We start from the raw sequence: 26,796 nt of genomic DNA, 5'->3' as shown, positions 1-26,796 counted from the left end.
GCCCAGGAAAGGAAGAATCTGCCTAGATTTCAAATTTCAGATTTCTCGTGTCTTTTCAACTCCATTTCTTTTCAAACCTGGTATTTCCTCCTGTCCTTTACAAGAAAACAGAAGTTTACAAAAAGAAGGAAACACAATAATCTTCAGTCTCCTCTTTCCTAGTTCTTTCTGTTTTGATCAGTTATGGATGGAAGTCATGAGGTTTTCTGCCTATGGACCTCTAAGGATTCTAAATTGGTAACTCTAAAGATTAAACTCAAAGGTATGGTAACGAAATAATAGCCTCCCTCCTGGTTACCTGTATGACCCACAAATAAGAGTTAAATTGTTCTATCAAGATGCTCCACTTTGTTTTACACAAGCAAGCTGCTGTTTCTTTTTTTAGACCATGTTCTTAACTACATAAAGGAGTCTTTGTTTCAAGTCCTCTCTTGTCAGCTTTTGAAAACAGGAGTTGCCAAGACTAATAGTATTTGGGGATGCACCATATAGGGTTAAAGGTACATTGTGCCTCAAAGAAGTATTCAAACACAGATTGGATTTGGAAAGTGTGCATTTGGCAAAGATGTCGGTATCCATGCTATTGTCTAAAATCTTGTTACAGTCATAATTTAATAGCCCCATGGTATCCAAGGGGCTGCTAAAACATTTTATGACTTGAACTAGTAATGTTAACATTAAGTAGAAGATGGAAGAGTTTTAAGATGCAAATGTCACCTGTTAGGGTTTGGTAAAGGTGATTGTAGTCAAAGCTGAGGAAGAAAAGACATCTGGAATGGAAGCCCCATTTTTCTTAGGGAACTCATCATCATACAAATTAGGGCTAATAAGTTGCCCCTGTGTAACTTAGGAGACAACTCTGGTCATCTTTGATACAGGATCAGAATGTATCTTTTGGAGATATATCAGAGAGTTCAAGTTCCAAGAAGTCCAACTGTCTTCCTATTTCTGTTAGCTACAGCTCACACTGGCAGTGTTCCTGCTAGAGCAGCTGATCAGACCTACAGTTCACATCCACACTAATCTTACTGAACTGGCTAGCATCTTGCTCTTGGATGTCCAAGCCTCTAGAACTGTAAAACATAAATTTCTGTAGTTTTGACAACCAAGTTCTGTGAGAAGGGGTGCACTTTGTGACACAGCAGCAGCCTGAGCTAAGACACAGAAGATATTTGATAGGTATCTAAGTATACGTAATGCTCAAAGTAATTGACTCTAAGGGTGGGGCATTTGTCTATAGAGTATCTAAGTGTATGTAATACTCTAGCTGCTTGGCTCTAAGGGTGGGGACATTTGTCTATAGAGTATCTAAGTATACGTAATGCTCAAGGTGATTGGCTCTAAAGGCAGGGTATTTGTCTATAGAGTATCTAAGTGTATGTAATACTCTAGCTGCTTGGCTTTAAGGGTGGGGGCATTTGTCTGTAGAGTATCTAAGTATACGTAATGCTCAAGCTGCATGGCTCTAAGGGCGGCGGCGGGAGGGGGCGTTTATCTATAGAGTATGTTATCCTAGAATTAAAGAAGATATTTTACAGCTTCCCCTTCCTATAAATCTGCTAATTGCGATTGCAGAAGTTAATCAGTTGGTTTCTCAAGTCAGTTGAACTTACTCCACTGAATCTATTTCTCATTAACTTTACACAGAAACATTCAGACCTCACACTGTGAAGTCCACAGACCTGGTGCAGCAAGGTGCGCTGTGCCTGTGGAAGATGTGCTCGTAAGGCCCGGTCGGGGCGGAACAGAATATGTGGTGCCTGCAGGAATCCATGCAGTAGATTGTTGTCAAGTTCTCAGTTCTCTTTCTCTAGCATATGCCCAGGGCTGTATCTGCTGCAGGGTGAGCCAGCAGCCCATCTTCTCTCTTGTGTGATGGGCAGGAACGAAGCCTCACATTGTCTTCTGTTTGACAGAAAAGACTCTGAGGACATCTTTTCTTTCTGTGTAAAGATGGCTGTAGGTGAAATACATACCTATGGTGCAAAAGGAAGTGAGGTGGGTTAACCATTCCTTTGAAAAGGTCTGTGGTTTTAGGACACAGGCAGGGGGCTGCTTGCATTTTGGGAGCTACACAGTTGCAAGGGAGGCTCAAGAAGAGCAATGAAGAACCATCCAGGTTGTATGTAGAAGGGGAATGCAAGCAAACTCTTCTGTCCAACTCACTCTACAGTAGGCTAGCCCTCCCCTCCCCTCCCCTCTTCTTAGTAGCTTTCTGTACTGCCTCTAAACTGTCCGCTTTTCTTCTTCATTCATGTGTGATATTCTTACACTTGGAAGCTGCTGCCTCGCAGACATGATTAGTATCTTGATAATCTGTGGAGTAAATAACAGAAGTCTTTCCTCCAGTTGGAAAACAATGTTTTCCATTTGGAAAACAATGTTAGTAAGTTTGTTCAATTATAATTTTCTATCATCCCACACTACATTTGATTAAATTACTCTTCAGTAGCTCCACTCTTTGATTGCCTATCTCCTACATACGTTACTGTAGTATATTAGTGGGTTCGGTGTGGTTATTTCCACACGTACATGTGACATGCACTGATCAAATCTCACCTCCCTTCCGCCTTTCTTCCAGCCCCTCATAATCGCAATTCAACTATCATGTCACTTTTTAAATTTTCACATGTAAGAGAGAACATTCTGGCTTGCTAACATGCCCTCCATTTCCATCCGATGTCCTAGAATAACAGGAATCACTCTTGCTGGCTAAGTGTCCCACTGTGTGATCATGCACGATATTTTCTCTGTCCATCCATCCATGTGGGCAGACTCGTGGGCTGGTTCCTTATCTTTCTGTTGTAAATAGTGCCGCAAATATCACGGGTATGCCTTCTCTCTCGTGGGCTGCTAGCTCCACTTCCTTCTGTCCTCTGAGGGGCAGCTGGATTGTACGGTAGCTCTATTTTTAGATGGTTTGCAGAACTTCCACACTGCTGCAGTAGTAGCCACACTAATTTGCGTTCCCCACCAGCGTAGTTTCTTTTTCTCCACATCCTCAATAGCATTTGTTTTTGTTGTTGTTTGATTGGTAACAGCCAGTCTGCCTGGGCTGACATGGTAGCTCACTGATTGCGTTTCCCTGATGCTTAGTAAAAGGAAACATATTTTTCATAGTAATCGACTGTTTAAACATTTACTTTATAAGTCTACTCAAATCACAAACACATTTTCTATTTGTATTATTTATTTTGTATTAAATTTTTAAGGTCTCTATCTTTTGAGTAGTTGGTGACAGTTTTCTTCCTCTTTGTACGTTGTCCCTTTGCTCTTTTATTTGGCCTGCTGTGTAGAAGCTTTCTAATTTAACGTCATTTCATTAATCTCATTAATTCTTCCTTATGTTTCCTGAGCTCTTGCCATCTTATTCAGAAAATTATCGTGTGTACCATATTTTGAAGTCTTCCACTGATCCTTTCAGAGTTTTGGGTCTTACATTAAAGTATTTGATAGTTTTGAATTCTTTCTGTGTAAGGTGAGGGTCAGGTCATGTGTCAGTCTTTTGCATGTGTATATCTTGTTCGCCCAACACCATGTGTTTCTCTGGTGTGTATTGTTATTGTTGGCATGCTTATTTCCTTTTTATTGGCCTTTTATGCCAATACTATACTGCTTGTTACTGAGCATTGTCTGGAATTGGATATTGAGATAGCTCCAGCTTTGTTCTTTCTGCTTTAGGGTTTGGTGCTTACATACTAATTTTATGGGTTTTGTTGTTGTTCTGTGAAGCATATTATTTATTGTTTTATTCTTTTTAAAATTATTTTTCTAAAAGCTTATGTGTGAGTATGTGTTTATGGTACTGCACATGTGGTATGTGGTGTGTATGCTATGTGTGCAAATGGAGTGGCCAGAGGAAGACTCTTGGCTATGCCACTCCCTGCCTTATTCCACTGAGACAGGGTCTCAGTGAACCTGGAGCTGGGCTAGTAGCCAACAAGCCCCAGAAATTCTCTTGTGTCTACCTCTTACAGCCCCAGAGCTATAGGTATGTTGGCCACATCTAGCTTTTTGGTGGATGCTGGGGATTCAAATTCAGGTCCACATGCTTGTATAGCACAGCTCTTACCCACTGAGTGATGATCTCGGTCCTCAAAATATCAACAGAATTTTGATGGAGATTGCATTGAATCCCCAGATCACTTTGAGTGATATGGACATTTAATGACTGCTGCCAATCCATGGAAACTGGCAATCTTTTAGTGTCTTCAGGCTCTCTCACCAGTGCTTTGTGTCTTTGTTGGAAAGGAATAGAATAGTTCTTCCTTAGTTTGTTCAGTGCTGTATTTTGTGGTTATTGATTTAGATTTTGTTTTTAAATTCTTCCTTATCACATTCATTATGTGTGGAAGGGCCTTTTAAAAGACAGAAATTAGAAGCATAGAGACCTAAGTAGACAGAGTCATTTTGAATGAACTTTCAGTCGGAGAAGGCTGTGAAGTGTGAATGTCCGTAGGTGCTGCCCAGGAGAAGGGCTGCTTCTGTTGTCCTGATGCTCAATCTGTCTCTCTCCCGATAGTTCTGGTGAAGTCTTTGGTTGTCCCCCAACACACCCTGTGGTTTTTTGTTTGTTTTGCTTTGTTTATAAGACAAGGTCTCACTCTCTTGCTTAGACTGGCCTCAGAGGGACAGCCCTCTGTGCCATCCTCCAGAGTGCTGAGATTTCAGGTGTGAGCCACCATGGCTGGTGTTAACGTTTTTCTGTACATCTGCCGCAGCATGGATAATTTGACTCCCGTCCTTCCTGTGTATCTGCCTTTCTTTCTCTTGTCTAATTGCTTTGACTAAAATGAATAGGACTCTGAAAAAGAGCAAGGAAACTGGACATCTTGTCTTGTTCCTGGTAATAGAGGAAATACTTTGTTTTTCCAACATTCAGTATGAAATTAGTTCTGGGTTTGTCATACATTCTTGTATTTTTATCATGAATGGGTAGTAAACTTTATCAAATGATTTTTTTTTACATCTACTCACATAACTTTTATATCATATGTTAGTTTATTGGTTTGTAGAGAATGAACCATTTTTGAATCTGGGAATGAAGCCTAGTTACAGAGTGTGATCTTCTGATCTACTGATATATTGTTAAGAGTTTATCATCTGTTGGTTGGTCTGTTGATCTATAGTTCCTTCTCATTTCCTATTGCATTTTGGTAATGCTGGCCCAAATGATTGCCTATTAATTTGAGAAGAATAGGTACTGGTTGCTCTTGGTTAAATCTTGGTAAAGTTCATCCATGAAGCCATCTTATGCTGACTTTTCTGCATTGGGAGATTTATTACTAGTTTATTACTCATTTTTCAGGCTTCTCTATACCCTTTTTTATATCCTGTTGGCTGAATTTCAGGTGATCTTTTGTATCTAGAAATATTTCCATTTTCCAATTTGTGGACATGTTTTTAAAAATAATCCCAACTGATCTTCTGCATTTCCTTTAACATGTCTAACTTTATTTCTTTGGATCTTCTATTTTGGCGGGAGGTTATTCTACTGAAAGGTTTATCCGCCTTTTTTCTGTTCTTTCAAGGAAATAACTAGTTTTATTTTGTTGGCCCTTGGTCCTTCTTATTTTCTGTTTACCTCTGGTCTGATTTTTATTTCTCTCCATACAGTCATTTGGGATTTTGTTTATGATTGTTTTTCTTAGTCCTTGAGATACATGTGTAACTTATTTATCTGAAATACTTATGTTTTCATTCATTGTTCTTGGTACTGTTTTTGATGTATCCCACAGGTTTGGGATCCTGTATTTCCATTGGTTTCAAGGAATTTTTCCCTTGGACTTTCTCAGTGGCCTTCTGTTTGTCTGTGGGAGCAAGTGAAAGCAGGGTGCAGCCTGCATGTGGTCTTTTTTGAGCCATGTGCCCTGTATATCTGAGCACTAGCTGAAGCCTTAGCCTTGCTCAAGGCCATTACAGTTACCCCTGTGGTCAGAGAAGTAATAGACCCACAGAAGTCTTGCCTTACCCTGTAAGTGGGAGGCACCTATGCTTGTGTGTGTGGAGCCCAGTTCTGCTATGACTCTGCACTCTACTTACCGTACCCTGGTCTTAGAGGGTAAGGGATCTAATCCCCTGCATTCAGCACAGTTTGCTGGGACTCTGTTCCTTCGCCCTTACCCAGAGGGGATTCCTTCCTGCCTAGTAGTGTAGATAGCATGGCAAATGCTCAAATGTTGTGTATCTATTGCTGTGACATGTCTTTTAATCTTACAGTGTTCTGTTTTCTCCCAGTATTTTCTTGTCCTCTCCTCAAAATGTAGCTCCAAACCTATTGCTGGTGTTCTCTTTGTGACACAAAAAACTGATGCCTTCACTCAGCCATCCTGAAATCCCATACAGGGGTGTATGTGTGTGTGTGTGTGTGTGGGAGAGAGAGAGAGAGAGAGAGAGAGAGAGAGAGAGAGAGAGAGAGAGAGAGAGAGAGAGAGAGAGAGAGAGAGAGAGAGGTCCTGGAACTTACTATATAGACCAGGCTGGCCTCAAACTAACACTGATCTCCCTGCCTCTGTCTCTCAAGTGCTGGAATTAAAGGCATGAGTCATTAAGCCTGGCTCAAGTGTAACTTTTGTGTGTATAAGTGTTGCATCTACATGTATTTGTGTGTGTCATACACATGCCTGCTGCCAGAAGAGAGGGTGTGGATCTCCTGGAACGGAAACCATGATGATTCTGAGCAGCTCTATGGGGACTGGAAACTGAACCCAGGTCCTCTGTAAGAGCAGCAAGAGCACTCTTAAGCATGGTGCTGTCAATCCACTCCTTCCCCACAACTTAAGTTTTTGTTCTTAGTTTTCCTTGAGCCTTTATCACCAACTTCCTGTTTGCCTGCTAGGGAGTGCTTGCATGTAAAGCCAAACAGAAAGCAAAATGGGTATAAATGAAAAAAATTAAAAAAACAGGTATTCCTTCTGTTTGGCATGTTGTTTTATAGGCATATCTTTGTGGTAAAAAAGCATCTCTGTATTTTATGCATCTTGCAGGCATATTTTCTACGAGCATTGTTCTTGCTGGACAGTGAAATTGTGTGGTACTTGATTTCATGATGCCCCACAAAAAGCTGCAAGGGCCTTAACCTGACTATCTAGTTCATTGTGTTGCCTTCCTTTTTAGTCCCCTCACACTTAGCTATCTGCTTAAGTCAGTGGCAGTACAAACCACAAGAAGAAATCAAAAACAAAATATCCGCTTACCTACGAAGAGAATCATGAGATACAGCTTCAGCACGTAGGGCAAACAGGTGGATATGTCGAACGGCAGCACAGTGGAGTTGGTGCCAAACGACTCAAAATAAGGCAGTGACTGATAGATGGTAAATGCTGTTTAAAGAGAACAAAGATGGTGAAGATTCTCTTACGAGTTACAGATGTGTGTGCATGTGCAGCTCCAATGAAGGAGGTTTTGAGTCAGCAATGACAGCTTTGCGATGGCTGCTGAATCCTTTAGTTACAGCTGCAACTTGATGTCGAAGTACAGTTCTTGCCTCGCTCACAAATAGGGAGACTGCCAGGTATGGGAAGCGCTACATCATTTTCCCCTTGGCGTGAGATGACACACGTTTAACGGCGGAGACTCTGAGAAGCTCTGCAGTGATGAAACAGACCTCACCTCACGCCACGACTGGCCTGAGAACGGCTTCTTTCTCGTCAGCCCTAGAAGTACTTAGCACAAACCTGGTGCAACTCTGTGAGAAACGTTGACGTAAATTAGTCTGTGGGAAGAGGCGAGTGTAGTGTTACAAATAGAGGACCCATCAAACTATATCATGTGTACATTTCTTAACTAACATTTCATGCAGTAAAATGACATGCTATAGTTATCTAAGCTGCTGCCATCTGGGGAAGTGAAGTAAATGTACTTAGATTTTTTATTTTATGTGTATTACTGTCTTGCCTGCATGTTTGTAAGTACAATACATGCATGCAGTACCCGTGGAAGCCAGCAGAGAGTGGTGGATCCTCTGGGACTGAAATTACAAACAATTGTTACCTGCCACGTGGGTGCTGAGAACTGGACTCTGTTCTTAGCTGCCAGGCCATCTCTCTGGCCTTGTGGTGCACTCTTTTTTATAGCTTCCTATTAGTCTGAAGTTGCTTCAAAATAAAAAGTGGTTGCAATGTGATAAACTCAGTCAGTAGCTGAAGCAGATAGATAGGGATGAGTAGCATTGGTGCAGTACTTCCAAAGGACACCACACACGCCATTAAGTTTAACAAGGGTGGCCTCCAAGTCTCCAGCATTCTGACATAGAAGTGATTGTTTGGATATTTATATGAGCTTTGTTAATTTGTTGCATTTACCAGATATGAAAAATACAGCTTTAAAATTAAGTAAGAGTTATTAACTTTATTAAAAGTTAAGTAGATTTCCTTCCCTGTCTGGTTTTATACTCTGGAACAGTCGACACATGCGAAGGACAGATCGCAGGCCCCTTCTGTACTGTCTGGGTTTATTGGGATTACTCCTCACCAACACTGTGTTGTGTATGTGCCTGGGTTTTCTTCTGCTGATGCTTTGGGGAGAGTAAGATTGTAGGCTAGTAAAAGAAAAACAGGCTTCCCTCAAAAGGAAAAGTCTTAGAATTCTGAACACCAAGAATAGAAACGTTTCTTATATACTTATTCATCCTCAATTTTAGAAAAAGAGTCCATTATATAGTCTTTAGAAAACACTTACTTTGCAAATATAGTTTTAATTAACAAGTCATAATATGTATATTTATGGATAATGGTGTGATGTTTTGATATATGCATGCAGTGCTGAATGATGAAAGCTAGTATCCAACCTCTCATATTTTTGTAGTGAAATAACTGAATTTACTCTGTTTAAATAAATGCACCCTATTATTAACTTACATTGCTGTACATCTTACAATTGTATTTCTCCTGATGTCAACCTCTTATTCTTTCCAGCATCCAATCATTTTATATTCTTTATAGTATTTCCATATGTCAAGGCAAATCAATGCACTTAGCAAATCTTCCATGCATGAGGGATTTCATTCCTAAAGAATGGATGGCTGAGTTTGTTGTTGTTGTTGTTGCTTTTAATGCTTTGTAAAATATTATTCTCTAGATTATCTGAATGTAGTACATTCCAAATTTTAACAATTAATTTTAAAAACAAAAGAAAAATTAAAATCCTGATTTATTGTCTCTAGTCATAAATAGAAAACCGTGTGTGGTTTTCATCTCTATACCAGTCCTCATTTACTCGTGGCTATTATTGACAACAGCACTCTCTTTATAATGTCTTTCTTTGCCTGTAGTTACTTTAGCATGCTTTTTGCATTATTTAAAATCTTTAATCTTGACTTTCAGAAGAAACTCCCCGCAGCCTGTAAAATCCACTACTAGGGGAGTGTTTGTTCTTTGCTTAGCCTCAAGTTCTTTGAAAACTGCTCACTTTGGTTATTTAATTTTGCTTTATTAAAAGAGTCCGTAGCTGATCTCCTGTTTGTTGGGCATGTATACTGATGTATGTTTGAGAAAGGAAAGAAGCGGGATACCAAACTTACTCCTGTGTGTACACATGGAACCTGTTCAGTGAGGGACATGGACATGTAACCAAGAATCATACAAATGTCTAGTGGCAGCTGAGATGTACTCTAGAAAATAATAATCCGTGGTGCTGTACTGGGAAACCACCTTAGCTGAAAAGTTGGCGGAATCCCTCTGAAAGTGGAGACTCGTGCGAGGGTGGCCAAATGGTCACTGGCAGAAGTAGGACGTTTAGGAGGTGGTGAGAAGCACTCTAGCCAGAGATGACCAAATTTTTAAGTATTAAAAAAAAATTAAGCTCTACCTTCTCTACATGTTAAACCCAGTTTGGAGACTTAGAGGTGAAATGAGTTGCCCAGACTCATACTTAATGAAGCTAAAGACCTGGACATGGATGCTTTGCTTGTTTCTAGCTCAGTATGGCCACCTCCACCTCTCCACCTTGAACTTTAGTAATATCTCTCTCTCTCTCTCTCTCTCTCTCTCTCTCTCTCTCTCTCTCTCTCTCTCTCTCTCTCTTCCTCCCTCCCTCCCTCCCTCCTTCCCTCCCTCCCTCCCTCCCTCCCTCCCCCTCTCTCCTCTCCTATCCCCCTCAATCTTTGAGGCAGGGTCTGCCTGTGTATCCTTGGCTGTCCTGGATCTCTGTAGACCATGCTGACCTTGGTGTTTCTGCCCCCAGGGTTACAGGTGTACACCACCACATCACACTGAACTGTGCTTCTTAATGGTTTCTTTGCAGCAAGGAAATAGGCTGGGGAAGATATCATCAGTAAGCCAAGAACTATAAAAAATAAATAGCTGTTTCTTCATCAAAAAAAAAAAATTAGTGAGCAATTTGAAGTCAATGGCTTATATGAGTCAGAACTATAACGCAGGACTCTTACCTTCGGCAAGAACACACAGAGGGTAAATTGGCATCCACAGCGTTTGACTGAGCCATGTCAAGATAGCGTAAGATGTTCCTATGACTGACAGCATGCTGTATGTGTACCTGGAAGGAAACGGGTAGTTCTTAAGTATCATTTGCTGCTGCTGTCTGAGATAAAGAGAAGAAAATGCCTTCCTACAAATTAACACTGGAATAAAATTGGAAGTGCGGGAATTGCATGCTTTATTTCCTATAATTTAAGCAAGGACAAGGGTAAAAGTGGTGTATCGTGGGGTGGGGAACCTGTCTCCCTGGCTTATCTTGTTGGGTGGATCATAGAAAATTATACGGCTGAACAGAACAAGAATGTAGCTCTTACCTCCTTCCGAGAAATTACAATTATAACCTTCCATGATTAATGACTTCAATTTTGTTTAAAAGCCAAGCTCGTTTTGTGCAGCAACAGCTAGGCTTCTTGAAAAGACAGAGCTATTTGCACATATTGTAAAGGATGAATTTATTAAAACACAATTCCTGAGTTGACACCTACCATTCTCTGTGTCTTTGGCTGTGCCCCCATTACAGTCAGAACTGGCCTTGGGAGCAAGTTGGTGGTGTAGTAGGCTCCCTTTAAACCTGCTAGTGCAAAGTATTTGATGTACTTTTATTTATCTGAATAAGCCAGTGGTGTCTACATTTCAACACACCTCAGAATTACCCGTATGGTCTGTTGACTCACAAATTACTTTTCCTTTCTTTCCTCTGAATTTAGTTCAGGATCCCAGCCCATGAGATGATACAACTCCCATTCAGGGCAGCTCTCCCTCAGCTGAACTCTGGAATCTCATAGAAACACACCCGAAGGTGTGAGCAGCTAGTCGAGTTCTCAGTGTAAACCACACAGTAACTAGTAATCCAGCTCAAGTCATCTATTTGTTTTCTTTTGTTGCTTGTGGTCTTGGTTCGGTCTAGGGGTACATTGCCAAATGCAACTTGATCTTTTGCATGCAGTGTCCAGTTGTCCTGTCCCTGTTTAAGATGACACTTTCCCCCATTGAATCTCTTGGGACCTTTGTCAAGACTTAACCGAAACTAGAAGAAGTTATTTCTGAACTATTGATTCTGTCCTCTGATTGGTCCATGTAGTAGTACCACACTCATGATTATTGTTGCTGTATAGTAAGTTCTGAATTGAGAAAAGTAAAACCAAGTGTGTTCTTATAAAGGTTTTGACCCATCTGAGTTCAGGATTCTATGCAAATTTTAAGATCTGCCTCTCTGCAGCAAAACCAGTTGAGACTTTAACAGGGCTTTCAGTGATTCTGCAGATTTGATTTGGAAGTACGTCCATCTTAACAATATTGTCTCCAATATGGAATGCCCTTCCATTCATCAAATTTTTATTGTACAAGGTCTGCTTATTTTTGTTAATGTATTCCTACATACCCTATTCTCTTAGACGTTATCATAAACAGGATTACTTCTGTTATTTTCATTTTCAGATAATTCATTGAAAATATATAGAAATACACTGATTTGTATTGATCTTGTGTTGTACAACTCTGATAACCTTGTTGGTCACTCACAGTTTTCTACCACCTGGATGCCTTTTACATTTTCTCCTTGTTGCAGTGGCTAGAAATTCCAATAAAGTGTTGAACAGCATGGATGTCCCTGTTGCATTCGTAGGGAGAATACATCCATCTCGTCATTAGCTCTCATGTCAGTTGTGGTCTTTTCACAGGGCTTTTAATGGGCTGAGGAAGATCCCTGTTCGTTATTTTCCTTAAACCAATTATTTCACATAGATTGAGATGATATTTTCACCCCCATTTTGCAGAAAGAAAAACACTATCAAAAGAAGAGCCCAGAGGGTTTTACTGCTGGCTATAAGGAAAACAAAAACGTGTGCATGGGTGCTCATGGAAGTACTTCGTATTTCCAGAATGTGGGAATAATACAAATATGCATGAACTATGTGGATAACCCAGAAGTGTTATAGTGATTTACAATGGAATAGTACTCAGCCACAAAATGCCACGAAATACCATTACATGACGCAACACCATATAAACCTTGAGAACATTATTCCAACTAAAAAGAAGACAGTAACAAGAGTCCTTACATTCAGTGACTACATTTATATGAGACATACAGTAGGGAAACCTACAGAGATAGTATGAGTATAGTTGCCAGAACCTGGGGAAGGAGGGAAGCAGGAGAGATGTGCACATATGGGCATGGTATTCTGAGTGGCTAATAAAGTTGTTCTTTGCCTGAATAACAGTGGTGGTTGTGCATCTTTTTGAATATGCAGAAATTCACACATTTTATATTTTAAAAAGTTAAATTTGTGGTAGGTAAGTTATATCCCAATAAAATTGTTATTTACAAAAAGTTAAGTGATTTTTTTTCCCCAAGATTGTGTTGCAAATAAGCAGTAGAGGTTGGTTTCATCCTGCTGTGTCCTCTGAGTCCCCAAATCATCCCATGAAAGTCTGTTACCACTTTCACCATAAAAGTCATTTTGTTCTGGTTGAGTCTGCCTGAAATTGGATACTGAGTCAGACAGAATCGTATTCCATTATATTGGAAAGCTGTGGTCCCTAGGGAGGAGTCAATGCCTTGTATAAATAGGCAGTCACAGGCTACAAAAGTCCTAGTTTAAAATTCTATTTTTAGAACATTAAATAGCTTTCTCAGTCGATGTACAATCTTTCCTAGGACTCAACCCATTGTTGAGGCTTTATTTTTAACTCAGCCAAGTTATTGACAGTAGAATAAAAACAGATTTATACAGTTTCAGCCATAAAGCCCGGACTCTTTGGGACCTGTTGCCATCCAGATATTTGAAGCAGCAGTAGTAGTTCCTGGGATGCCACAGAATGACTAAGTCGGCCATTGGATCCCACTGGAGTCATGTACAGAAGTAGATATGGGGTACATTTTCCCCAGAGAAATGAGGTCCTATTTTAAAATATTCCTGAAGTCACAGAAACCAGTTATTGTCGCTTGCTTCTCTTTGCTGTGATAAAACATTGACCCAAATTACTGTGGGAGAAGAAAGACTCCCAGGTCATAATCCATCACTGAAGGAAGTCGGGGCTGGACCTGAAGCAGTGACCAGGAACACTGTTTGCTTACTTGCTTCCAGGTCCTCAGCAGGACCGTCCTTCCTCCATAAATTAACAATCAAGAAAATGCCTCCACAGGCCAATCTGGTGGAGGCAGTTCCTCAGCTGAGGTTTCCATCTTCCCAGGTGTCAGGTTGACAACTGAAGCTAACACCAAATTTGGCTTCTGACAAGTAATGCAAGTCCTGTTTTGCTTATTAAAATAATGCATGTTGGAGCAATGATAAGTGTCTTCCATTAGTACATAGCTGTGAGTTCAGTCCAGGTCAGTGTCACGGCAGAGCCTTGTGCTGGGAACCCGGGAGTTCCGATTTGTACTTGGAATACCAAAATTGGTATTTGTTTTCTTTGATATGTCCATTATGGGAAGCTCTGCCTGTATGTTTCTATTTCAATATAAAACAATATGCAATAAGGTTGATTTTTCTGTCTCATTCATAGTAACCAATGTGAGCAGCCATTACTCATTTCACTAAAGCAATGTTTCCTTGTTTTAAGAGATTGATTGATGATTGACACAGGCTCTGTCCTGTCTGGCCTCAAGTCCTGGCTGGCCTTGAATTAGCTGTGTAGGCTAGGGTAGCCTTGAACTCACAGAGATCTACCTGTCTTTACCTCCGAGATAGGGGTGTGCACCATGCCCACTATGCCCAGCAACTTTGTTTGCTTACCTTACCATATCCAGGAGGTTCCAGAAAATGAATAAAACACACACCACATATTTCTCTTGGATTTCCTCTTGATTGGTGATCACCCCAAAAAGGATGACCACTCTCTCTGTGAGCTAATAAAAAAAATTAAGAAATAGGATCATCTCTTAGGCTATTTAATTTTCCAATTTTAAAATCCAGGGCTTTGTTTAAAAGAAATGCCTTAACTGGAAATACATTTTCTAAACTATTAACAATGGCTGTCTCTGAAAGAGCTGGGTTATGGATGAATTTAATTTCCTGGGTTTTTTGTTTGTTTTTCTGTACTTTTCTAATTATATATAATGAAACAAAGATAGCGGTTTACCTAAGTCAAGATATTTCCTCTCTTCTTGACCTACACACATTTTTAGGTCACTTTGGCAAACGCCTACCTGAGTGTCCTCTGCCTATTAGACAATGCAGTGCAAACGATCCCTCCTCCAGAGCTGGTGGTGGGGAAGGTAATTATAGTGCAGTATGCTGAGGTGGGACACACAGCTAAGGAAGGAGATACTGATGGAGAAAGGGATGTGAGAGGGTCCTGAAGACCAGCAGCATTTCAGCTGCCTCTTGCTGCATGGACTGGAGTCGTCAGGCAGAGTGAATATGGAAAAAGGCATCTAGACAAGAGCAGCCTGAGCAGAAGCAGCAGTGTGACAATGTGAAGTGCCCCGGGGGAAGAGCAAGAATCACGGAGAGACGAGTGGATGGCATGGAGAAGGAAAAACAGGTAAAGAAATTGAAAATGTGTTTGGAGCTGGGTTGTAAAGGGTTTTGAATGACGGGTCAGGAAATTTCCATTTTAATCAATAGAGAAGCCACTGTAATTTTTTTTATTTTCGCGGGGTGGTAATATAAGCCTCATAAGCCAGTGGAAAATGGAAAGAATTTAACACATTCTTGGAATATATATTATATATGCCAAGTTACAAACATCTAAAGATCACTGAGACTTCACATATTTTTGGCCTAGCTCCAATTACCAGCTTAAATCAAACATCATCCTCATTCCCTCCAAAGTATAAAGTCCCCTGTGTTGTATTAACATAGCCTTGGAGTCTACATTTTTGTGTTTTATAGGGCATTTCTTTTTGCTCTCAGTGGTCAAAAGATTGAGATTGATGTGGCATATTGGTGGCCAAGGAAAATAAAATATAAAGAGGTCATTTGTCATTTTTCATAGCCAACTTTAAATTTTAAAGCTGATTAAGGAGAAAAACTCTGGGATAATCCACAACAGAATCATGGGATGTTACTGTAAAAAAAGAAAAAAAATCCGAGATTTGCCAACAGCAGTCCACATGATCGGAAACCCGCATGTATAAGCTATGTCAGCGTGTTTATGACTGCAGAGGTGAGTCAAGGGGGCCTTGCATGGCTAAGGGGAATTAGACATGATTCAAACTTAGTCAATCTATGGGAGTTATCCACAGGGCTCTTTTCCCTTGGTTAGTCTTTAAGATATAATAATCTAATTGCTTGATTTATCTTGTGTCTATATGAAGTCTTCTAAGCTGCAGTTTAAATAACTGGATAGCCCGACCTGACTGCAGGACTCCTGGCAGCTTATGAATGAAAGACTTGAACATCTCACAAATACTTAGGCACCATCTTATCTTGCATTTGGTTAATGCCTAAAACCCCTTGCTAAAAATCTCAGGAAGTAGGCACACAGAAATACATACAGCATAGACTAGGAAGTCTCATGGTTGTGTGTTTCAAAACCTAAGATCTATAGTATCCCTCTACATAGAATATTCTAATAGTAGCCGGACCCCACTCTCACTTGAATGAAACCTGGGAACCAGGAAATTTAAATGCTCTGTCCACACCATGGGTGAGTAGGAAGCCCAAGTCTCCTAGTCACTGGATTTGTATGCAGCCTGTGTCAGATGCCCTTTAATGGTGAGGGCAGAGGAAAATCTCCCAGTGGAGCTGTATGATGAAACTATTAAAATATCAGTGATATCAATGGAGGCTGTGTGGCTCCTTAGTGACGGGGTCCCTAGTTGCATAGAAATCAGCAGTGGACATGCCCCCAAGTGCCAACAACAGCATGCATATGAAGCTAGAAAGAGTCCCGCCATATGCATTGTTACACAGTGTCAGCCTAACCCATTATCTGATGGTTATTTAACTATATTCAATGACAGCTCAATAGAGGCAATTGGTTAGAGACATTAAGTTGATAATAGTCAATACTTAAAATTTTCTGCCAGTTTTCAAATTTACAGTTTTTTTTTTTAATTTAATCACCACAGCAACTTGAAGAAGTCACTATTACTGTTTATTTACCTTACCCAAGAGCTGGTGTTTGGCTGGGCCGAAATCAAAATCTAAACTCTATAAGTCCTGTATTCTGAAATACCAGAACCTTTTGATTTTTGTCACTTTGGGGGCCACTCCAGACCTAACATCCAGTCCATGGTCTGTTCTTTAAAGGAGTTTCTGCAGCTGCCTAGATGGCTCAGCAGGTCAGGGCGCTTGCAGGGAGCCTCGTGACCTGAATAAGCAGCCCTGGAGATGTAAAGAGAAGGGACTCCTCGGCCTCATCCTATGATCCCAACATGTGCAGCCAGCACATACTTTTTTAATTAAAAAAATACTGAAGTGATGTTGTTAAATAATAAGTTACTTTATTAAACATGGGTGCTCAAGCAAGAAACTCAATAAACTCAGTGGCCCACACACAAAAGAAGGCATGAAGGTGAGGCTGGGGGAGGGGCATGAAAATGGCCAAAATTCATTAGTAAATGCATGAAACTTCAAACAATGTTTTTTAAATTTAGGAAATAGGAAAAATGAAGGGGTAAAAACAGCACACCAACTGTAGGAAGAATTTCCCAACTCTTAATACGTTTCAATCTCAAAATTATTATTTTGCCAAAATTTAACTATTTTAAATCCTATCCGAAATTTTAAAAACCACAAAACACATTTGTATGCTATACCTGCTTGAATGTGAAGAGATGTGTGTACACATGTGTGAACATGTGTGTAGAGACCAGATGCTGATGTCCAGTGCCTTCTATCACTGGCCATCGCATTTAAGACAGGTCTTTTCACTGAGCCCAGAGCTCATTGATTCGTTAAGACAAGCTGGTCAGTAAGATCCAGAGGTCCTCCTTCCTCCCACGGCCCAGCACTGGGATTAGAGGTGGATGCCACCGCACCTGCCTCCCTGTAAATGTTGATTAGCTGTGGGGTGGGAGGGTGATGTGTGTGGTGTGAATGTCATGGTACACATGTGGAGGTCCAAGGACAACTTTGGGGAGTTGGTTCTCTCTCTCCACCTTAAGTGGGTCCCAGGGGATTGAATTCAGCTCGACAGATCTGCGGCACAAGCACTGAGCAATCTCTCTAGCTAAAGATACAAATTCTTTAAAAAAAAATACATTTTAAAAAACATTTATTTCTGTGGAACATATGTGGAGTATTGACTCAGAACATCCAGGAGGTTCTTGTTTTTGTCTAGTTTTTAAGGAGAAATTCCACTAAGAAACCGAGCACTATCTGGATATCAGTTTTGGAGTGGCCACCAAAGTGACAAAAATGAAAAGACCTAGTGTTTCAGAAGATAGTACTTGGGGTCATAGTGTCCAGATTTTAGTTCCAGAGCCGTGGGAAGTAGTGTTTGCTTGACATTTTCCTGCAGAGATAATGAAAACTCGGTGGGTTTTAGAAAGCCATTCTACATTTGTAAAATTACACCATGAAGAGAACTTGGTCCCTGTCCACTGAAGAACTCCACGGATCAAAGTGGCAAGGGCTAAAGACCCTAATGTTACCATAGAGTGAACTCTGTGTGTAGTTCACTCCCGAAAGCTTCCCAGTTTTGGACACTTACCCCTCGACACATCAGCGGCTTAATCTCTAGTAATAAAGCAGAGAGCAGGCTCATAGCCTACGAGGAGAGAACTCTGGAAGCGTTTATGGGAAGTTCAGAGATGACCTAGTCTAGCAATGAAAGCTGCTTCCCAGCCTAGAGAAATCAGACTGGAAGTGGCTGCCTCTCGCATGGGAATTAGACACTCTCCTTAGAGATTCCTTCGTGCCCCCCCCCCAACGGGCTGTGACAGAGCTCTCCTTGCCTTCAGCATAGATAGGAGACAGAGCTGATGACATTGGTTAAGACAGAAGTGTTTCCTGCACTCGACTATCATGGCTGGAACCTGGGTGGACACGATAACTTAGGGGAAATTATTTGTAGTTCTTTGATTTGTAGATTTTTTTAAAAAATTGCATAAACGCGCTTAAGAAATGTGCAGCGATGTTCATGGTGATTGACAGGGACAGGATATGACATGAACCACTGGAAGTCAACTGTCTTCTTCTGAGAGTTTCCTATAAGGCGTACCTGTCAAACGCTGTGGGACAAAGGGTTATCTGGGGTTGTTTCCCTTTTTCTAAGTTGAAACATCCACAAATTTTATCAAGAAAAGCTTCTAAGGCTTTGGCAAAACTGAAGACTGAACAAAGCCTTCAAAACCAGCGTGGCTCTATTCCCATTTTACAAAGGCAAGGTTTTGGTTTTCCTAAAGAAGTCGATCAAAATCAATGAATGCCATTTATTTTTTTTTAATTAATGCAATGAAATATGCAAGTTTGTCTGGAAGGAAAGGCTGGGGAGGGAAATCTTTCCTTGTCACGTCATTTTAGCACGCTTCCTTTGTATCTTCAGTTTCCCACGTGAAATCAAGACTACCGGAGTTTGTTATATTTCTGTATATAATTTAAGTGATATATAATTAGCATAAACAGTAAGTCTACAAACAGATTTTTGTGTTATGCTCTTGGATTTTTCCTCATAAGTAGTTTTTACAAAAACAGATATCTGTTAAGTAACTACTGTCTTATAGTGTGTGCTTTGTCTGCTTTTTTTTTGTTTTAGCAATAGCATATAACTTTAAAAATTATAGCTTTTTGCTTCTTGTCAGATATGTGAGTGTAAAACATTAATAACTCAGAGCAATGAACAAACTCAAATCTGCCCTCCTTCCCTCAGCGCCAGCTCTCACCAGATGTTAACATTAGTTGTTCAGCTAGCCAATCCAATCCATTGTTCATGCTAGCTAATTTGTTATCTTGACGTTTTTGGAAAATCTGTTCTCAAAAGAGCACATTCCATCGTAGCTTTGCAGTGCCGTGAAGGTAATATCATAACAACAGCACGACTCTAGACATAGCTTTGGTTCTCTTTGGAGCAGCGGGTCGGGATGCATTAAAATACTTCATCCAGGCAGTCATAATCGGTTGTAAGTAACTCCGCTCCTCTAAGTACCATTTCTTCTTTTAAAAATGGGGAAATAGGAACACCACAAATGATTACACAACCTAGGGTTCTGTTACATTATTTTTAAGCAGAGTACTTGGGGGTCGTCTCATAATAAAAAAATTCTAATTATCTGCAGAACTTTGATGAGAAAAGACATCAAATGTAAGACTCCACCTCTGAGGCCCTTATAAAGCCTTTTTAATGTCGTTCCCATCCCTAGAACAATGTGATAAAAACAACAGAGGGCACATACAACTGTAAGTAAGAGAGGAAGCCAGACTGGCACATCAAAAGGGCTGTGCTCATGTCTGGGTTGCTCATAGCCCGGAATGCTCGTCCTTGGCCCTGGCACCCTGATCCCTGCCTCTCCTTCCCCAGCACTGAAGACTTAAAGGTCATTGAGTTCCATTAGCATTGGACATAGCAAACTCACTGTTCAACAAATAAATGTGTAAGTGGATTTGCTACTCTTTTTAAGTGATCAAATCAGGAGTTGGTTCTTTGGTTTCAGTGGTGGTTCTATATCCCATTTGAGATTTAATTATTGGTGATTGAAAACCACACTTGAATGTTCTGGAATTTTGGTATCTCTAAGAAATCAGATGTCTCAGCTCTACAGTAATTTTGACTAGGCAAGTCTGGTAATTTCTGTCAAGCAAACAATATGTGGATGTTTTCTAGGGATATTTCAAGTTCTCACTCTGTTTTCTTTCTTCCTGACTAGGTCTAGACCCATGCGTTAGCAACAGCTGAACTAACATAACCTTTAGTTTTGAAAATTCTGGGTTACCAAGAAATTAGTAATAGCCAATTTAGCCTAAAAACAAAAACAAAAAAGACCAAAAGCCCTTTAAGGAGAGTGAAAGTGATAAGCTGACTCAGACTTTATATGAACGTGATACAGCCACTAGTGAATAATCCCATGTAATAGGGCCCGGCTCTCATGCAATCTGAGTCATTAGCTCTGCTCTCCAAAGTTAGCATTCTGCTCTACACATTTCGGCATTTTCAAAGTGCAGCAGACCCACTAAGTCAGAAATACCAATAAATCTTGTTTCTAAATGAACCACTTCTGTGATTGATCCCTGCCCCCTTTTAGTTTGTAACGTGACATGTTTAAGTAGATTCCATGTAGCGCTTGGCAGGTTAATATCAATCTAACTATATTGTACATTATTACCCCCTTTAACATTTGCTATCTCAACACCTAGAATGCCTTTATTCTAGTGAATAGTTCGTCTCTGTTTTTGTATACTAAGTAAAATTAAATGTACACCATATCTTTTACAGCATGTGTGTGTGTGTGTGTGTGTGTGTGTGCGCGCGCGCGCGCATGCGCGCGCACATTCGTGTCCCCACACCACGTGCTGCAGTTCGTGTGTGGAAGTCAGAGGACTGTGAGTACCAGAAGCTCAGGTCCTCAAGCTTGGCAGCACCCAGCCATCTCTCTGACCTGCTGTTGCTGTGTGCATCCATAAATATTTTCAGTATGTGTAATATTGGGTTCTTGCTAGATTCATGAGGATTATACTGTTACCTGCATCTTTTAAATGTTCATGGTTTTTCGAGCAAATTAGCACAGGGATCCAGGATGAGAAAGTTTTAAGCTCTATGTTTATGGTCTAAGCACTTCTCTGGGTATTTAAATATGTTAAGATTCAAATATTTTAGGAAATAATTTGTTTTCCAGTTTCTTTAGAAGATTCCTAAAATTATGCTCATGGAGATGACTTTTCCAAATCCTGGGGTTTTAATGTACGTCCATGTAGTCACCTAGTCCTTATTTTGTCTTTCTCATGGAAAGTATCATTTTTAATTATTTTTTAGTCTTAATTCAGCAATGATTTCCTATATAGAACGTCTACCAGTAGTAAATTTTCAATCTTCTGTCAACCTGCCTTTAAGACAAGCACTATCATTTTGGGTTTTGATCCCCTATATTATTTCCCATCAATGGCTCAGTGGCTATGGTGGTATAACCCCATAGCCATAAATAGTAGTAAATTTTCAATCTTCTGTCAACCTGCCTTTAGGACAAGCACTATAATGTTGGGTTTTGATCCCCTATTCTTTTCTTTTTTTTTTTTTTTTTTTTTTTTTTTTTTTTTTTTTTTTTTTTGGTTTTTCGAGACAGGGTTTCCCTGTAGTTTCTAGAGCCTGTCCTGGAGCTAGCTCTTGTAGACCAGGCTGGCCTCGAACTCAGAGATCCGCCTGCCTCTGCCTCCCGAGTGCTGGGATTAAAGGCGTGCGCCACCACCGCCCGGCTCCCCTATTCTTTTCTATCAATGGCTCAGTGGCTATGATGGTATAACCCCACAGTGGTCAGTAGAAGAGCCAGGCCTCAAACCCAAGTCTAAAGGCTTCAACTCCGAACCTGTACACTGTCTTATCTACTTCAGAAGGAGACACATAGAGAGGGGGAAATGGCCATGGAATCTCCAGGACAGAACCCATGCAGGACCCAGGCTGAGCAGTGGCACTCTCTGAACACTGACAATAGGCCATTCTGACTGCTGTAGTTTAGGTAAGGGAATCCTATGTATGAATCTTGCCATAAAATCACTGGGGACTATTCATAGTACAGAGTCAAAAATTAAAGAGGTCTATAATACCAGCATGATTAAACTTACCTGCAGAAACCTTGGGAAAAGATGATTTGACTCAATGCCAATATAAATGTGCAGCAGCTCCAGGAGGGATATGGATTGGCAAACCCGCATAACCAGCCCGATAGCATAAAATGTGTCGACCATTGAATCTGTGTCAGTGACAGAGATGGATACAGTGAATGAAAACAGCACCAGAGTGCATGTTTGCGGAGTGCTGCAAAATACAACTGAGATACACTTATTGTTTGTGCAAAAACCGCTCTAAATAAGCTGTTAAACTGTAGCCGTGAGGTACAGCCCCACCAAGTGCTGTGGTACTTACAAGAAGTACTGTTTGGTACTTACAAGAAGTACTAAAGTACTTATAGGAAGCATGTGGATACTTACAGAAAGCATGTATAGTTCTTTTTTACTGGTCTGCTTCCAAAAAGAACTGAAACTTATGAAGTCTTCACAGCCAGAGTTGTATTTATTCCCAATATATGAGATTCTCATGCAATTCCCACACAAATGTAATCAGACAGAAGCTAACCCCCTTTGGGGTGTAGGTAGTTTGGGAATGAACTTGCTAAAAAAAAAAAAAAAATCTGATGTGCTCAGCTTTTTCGTTAACAAAACAAAAAAACCCAGAGAAATTTTATAGAAAAGACACTGATGATGCTGTGATTTCAGACACCAAGTCCATCTGCGCTTCGGTCCTGACACATTGGACTAGTGACTTTGGGTTTGTTTTAAGCACTGAATTGTGGAGTTGGTGTTGTTAGAGGATACAACTGAGATGTTCTTAGAGGTCCTCAGAGGGAACAATAATAATAATAATAATAATAATAATAATAATAATAATAATGACAAACTTATTGCTTTAAATCTTAAAATCCTGCCACATTTGGAAATTTCTAGTGGTGATTTTTCTATTTTTACTGTTTCCAGGTATTTGCATGATTATCACTGACCAGGTATTAGGGTTTATTTTCTTGGTGTCTCTGTAGGATAGGTGCTGTTATCACGATGCCCCCCTCAGAGGCAGTTCTTGACAAACCAATAGTCCATACTCTGACTCACTGCCCGTGCCATTACACAGTCCTGACGGAACAAGGTAGAGAGTCACACAAGTTCATTGCCTAGAGCAATGGTTCTCAACCTAGGGCTCAAACACCCCTTTCACCGGGGTTGCATGATGTGGGATTCCCCTCTGCATGCTGTGAATAAATATGTTTATTACCATTGGTTAATAAAGAAGCTGCTTCGGTCAATGGCTTAGCCAGGCTGGAAATCTGAACAGAGATATATAGAGAGAGCAGGCAGGGTCAAGGAGATGCCACATAGCTGCTGAAAGAGACAGATACCAGATCCTTACCAGTAAGCCACAGCCTCGTGCCCCTATATAGATTAATAGAAATGAGTTAATTCAAGATGTAAGAGCTAGCTAGAAATATGCCTGAGTCATTGGCCAAACAATGTTGTAATTAACATAGTTTCTGTGAGATTATTCGGGTCAGGACAGCCTGGAAATGAAAGAGCAGTCTCCTACGATTGCATATCAGAGATCTTGCATATCAGATATTTACACTACAATTCATAACAGTAGTAAAATTACAGCAATGAAGTAGCAAAGAAATGTTATGGTTGGGGTCACCACAACCTGAGGACCTGTATGAAGGGGTCACAGCATTAGAAAAGCTGAGAAGCACAGGCTGAGGAAATGGAACTGTTTGCCAACTCCATTGTTCTCAGTCTTCTTTTCAAATGAACAAACTATTTGTTTCTCTAATCATCTATAGCTGCTACAATCACAGCGTCATATCATAAAGATGCTGGTGGCTAAAGCCACTTTCCCCATGGGGACACAGGATGTGAGTGACCTGGAGTCTGCCCACACAGCCCCACCTAACCTTGGAGGCACACAACTGATGGCTTCCCGCCACTTGTGTCTCAGCTTCTTTCTGTTTGAACACTCCTGGTGCTCATAGCTGACACTCATGTCTTCTGCTGTAGCTCTGAGATCAACAAAGGCAAGAATGTATACATTTTCAATAAAGTCGAGGCACAGAACGGTTTGTGGCAGCCCAGGAGGCGGTTCTCAATTGATGAGCTCAGCATAGTTTTTTTCCAGCCATGCTCGTGTTTGTTTTTAGCTAAACCAGCAGTTGCTCAAATTGTCGAGTCACCAAACAGTTGTAAACTGTGATGACACTTACTCATGAGGGGACGGAGCACAGAGAGACTGTTGTTCTGACAGTCGCTTGGTGATTCATTCTTTAACGATCTGAAATGAATAGCTTAAAGAAACATCTTGACTTTTTAGGAAACTGAAGGAAGCATATGATTCAAGTCATCAATACCAACTCCACATAGGTAACTAGTCATCAGTGTGCTGTGACATGTGCTTATTACGTAAGGGGTCAAATGGTCTTGGTGGGGTACATTTGTCATTCACTTACTGGTAATCTTCAGCTACCCCAAACCTGGAGAATAAAAATCAGTGGAAGAATTTCATTGATTTCTCATTGCTTTGTATAGAATGTCAGGTTGGAATTCATGGATTCCTCAAAATACATTGAATTTGTGAATTTGGTGCAGAAGCTAAAAGGAACATCTCAAAGATACGACTTTGCTTCCAAAGCCAGCTGCCTACTCTGGGGCAAGACAGGTCCCTTCCCCTCAGTCTCACCTACTCCTTGCTACAAAACGGTTTAAGTTTGAAATAATGAAATATGGTTATGGAAAAACAAACTCTAGAGAAGTGAATGATCCTAGGTGTGCTGAACAGAAGTTCAAAATGAAAATCTGTAAGATGAGATAAGAACAAGGAATAAAAGTTAAAAATCCAAACTGCTTCATAGTTTACCTTTTCCAAATGAGAAGAATCTGGCTGTCATATTTGTCAGTATCCACGAATGGCCGCAGAACTGGACCAGGTAATAGATGAAGAGGTACACATCCTTCCTGTACCTGTAAACACAGGGACACAGAGCTGGACCAGGTAAAAGATGAAGAGGTAAACATCCTCTCTATACCTGTAAACACAGGGACACAGAGCTGGACCAGGTAAAAGATGAAGAGGTAAACATCCTCTCTATACCTGTAAACACAGGGACACAGAGCTGGACCAGGTAATAGATGAAGAGATACACATCTTTCTATACCTGTAAACACAGGGAAATGCCATTGGACACATCTTTAAATGTATCATTCACACGGAGCAAGCAGAAGAAAAGTTCCACATCAGAGCTCTGTATCGGGGTCTTTTTTTGGGGTTGGCTCTTCAAACCCACTCAAGTTTAATGGGACAAACTTACCTAACATGAGCATATTGACTGAGATTGCTGAGAAGCTAAGATGGTTCTTTTCCAGATTTTATTTTCATCTTTGATAATAATTCTAGCCTTGTTTCTCACAGACAGCTTTGAAATTTCGAAGGAACAGGGAAGGAACATGGATGCAAAGGGATTGGTTTGGGCAGCTTGCAGCCCAGTAGCTAGGCTTGCCAAATGAATGATCTTAAAGCGCTGGCTTGCCATTATCAGAGGGGAGTGGTCACAACTGGTGATTTAGTAACTGGACACACCTGACTTTTGAGTACCTTGTGATTGGGTTACTCACCCCGCCTCCCCTGTTGTCCTTTACAAGAGAACCCAGTTCCCTTCATCAGATACACATAGAAAGCAGTTTAGTTGCTCAAGCCAAAAAAAAAAAAAAAAAAAAAAAAGGAAGTCAAGCTGAGTGTAAAAATGTGTTGTGGATTGCTGGGGAGATGACTAAGAGAAGATTGACAGATTCCTGGTTTCAGGGAGTTCCAAAAGGCAGTGTTTGAAGGGCTCCCCGGTGTGCAGAAAGATGGATGGAGTGGCCTTGTCAGTGTAAACAAGGACGTCTCTTAGCTGAAGATGGGAAACCTCTGAGACAAGCTTTATAAACTGGGAAGCCGATTCTCTGGCAGTCAACAGATGACCCAAAACTGCTAAAGGGATTAGAAAGGGGAAACTCCAACCCAACCAGAACCACCTGGCTGTTGGTAAACACACACCCCAGGTCCTAATTTTTCTAGAACCCCTCCTATGGTGGGCGCTGCTGCCACTGGACACTCTGAAAAACACACTGCGCCAAAGTCTAGGTGGCAGCGGGGACAAGGAGGAAGGGAAGGGACTAGTCGGGGTGCACCAAGAGAAGAGGTAGCCATGCAGCCTATCCTTCCATTTCCTCATCTCCCCAAAAGGGGGAAACGGCCCAAGCCTCCATCCTGAGTTTGGGGAGAAAATACGGCTAGCACCAGGCAGGAAGAGCAGCAAATGTTGAACAGAATCCGGGCGTTGCCCATGAGTGGAAGCCGGTGGGTGGGCTTTGCCCAGCGCTCTGGCCCCTCCCTCCCCGCTGCCCTGAGCCCTACCTGGGCTGCAGCCAGGTGGGCAGCACCGAGGGCCCCATGGACCACAGTCTACACCTCCAGCGCCTCCGGGAAGCAGCAGGACCGGGCAAAGAAAGCAGGAGGGGCGGCCCAAGGGCTGGGCGCGGAAGGGCGGGGCTTCAACACACTCAGCAATTTTTTTTTTGTTGTTGTTTGTTTCTTGTTTAAAAAAAAAAAAAAGGTCGTGAGATGGGCAGGAGATGAAAGCCAAGTTTCTGTCCTGCTGCTCTAGGATAACTGGCTGGGGCACGGAAAGTACGCTGAATGAACAAACACATCCTCGCCCCAGGCTTACCAAACTCATCAAACT

The 26,796-nt window shown here is 41.0% G+C and overlaps 1 protein-coding gene across 1 annotated transcript; it reads right to left on the bottom strand.

The window, feature by feature from the left end:
- Positions 1-917: 917 nt before the first annotated feature.
- Hacd4 (3-hydroxyacyl-CoA dehydratase 4) lies at positions 918-26,539 on the bottom strand. The gene is made up of 7 exons (XM_038334263.1): positions 26,469-26,539; positions 24,930-25,033; positions 22,103-22,230; positions 14,177-14,289; positions 10,388-10,494; positions 7,197-7,322; positions 918-1,976 (listed from the first exon to the last, which is right to left on the bottom strand). Exons 1-7 carry the CDS (start codon positions 26,504-26,506, stop codon positions 1,894-1,896), a joined length of 699 nt encoding a protein of 232 aa, XP_038190191.1. The 5' UTR covers positions 26,507-26,539; the 3' UTR covers positions 918-1,893.
- Between the last annotated feature and the right edge of the window lie 257 nt (positions 26,540-26,796).

This window comes from Arvicola amphibius, chromosome 6, assembly GCF_903992535.2.
Source record: "Arvicola amphibius chromosome 6, mArvAmp1.2, whole genome shotgun sequence".
Taxonomy (NCBI): domain Eukaryota; kingdom Metazoa; phylum Chordata; class Mammalia; order Rodentia; family Cricetidae; genus Arvicola; species Arvicola amphibius.
The sequence above is the reverse complement of the archived record's forward strand: the minus strand, read 5'-3'. Positions and strand labels throughout refer to the sequence as shown.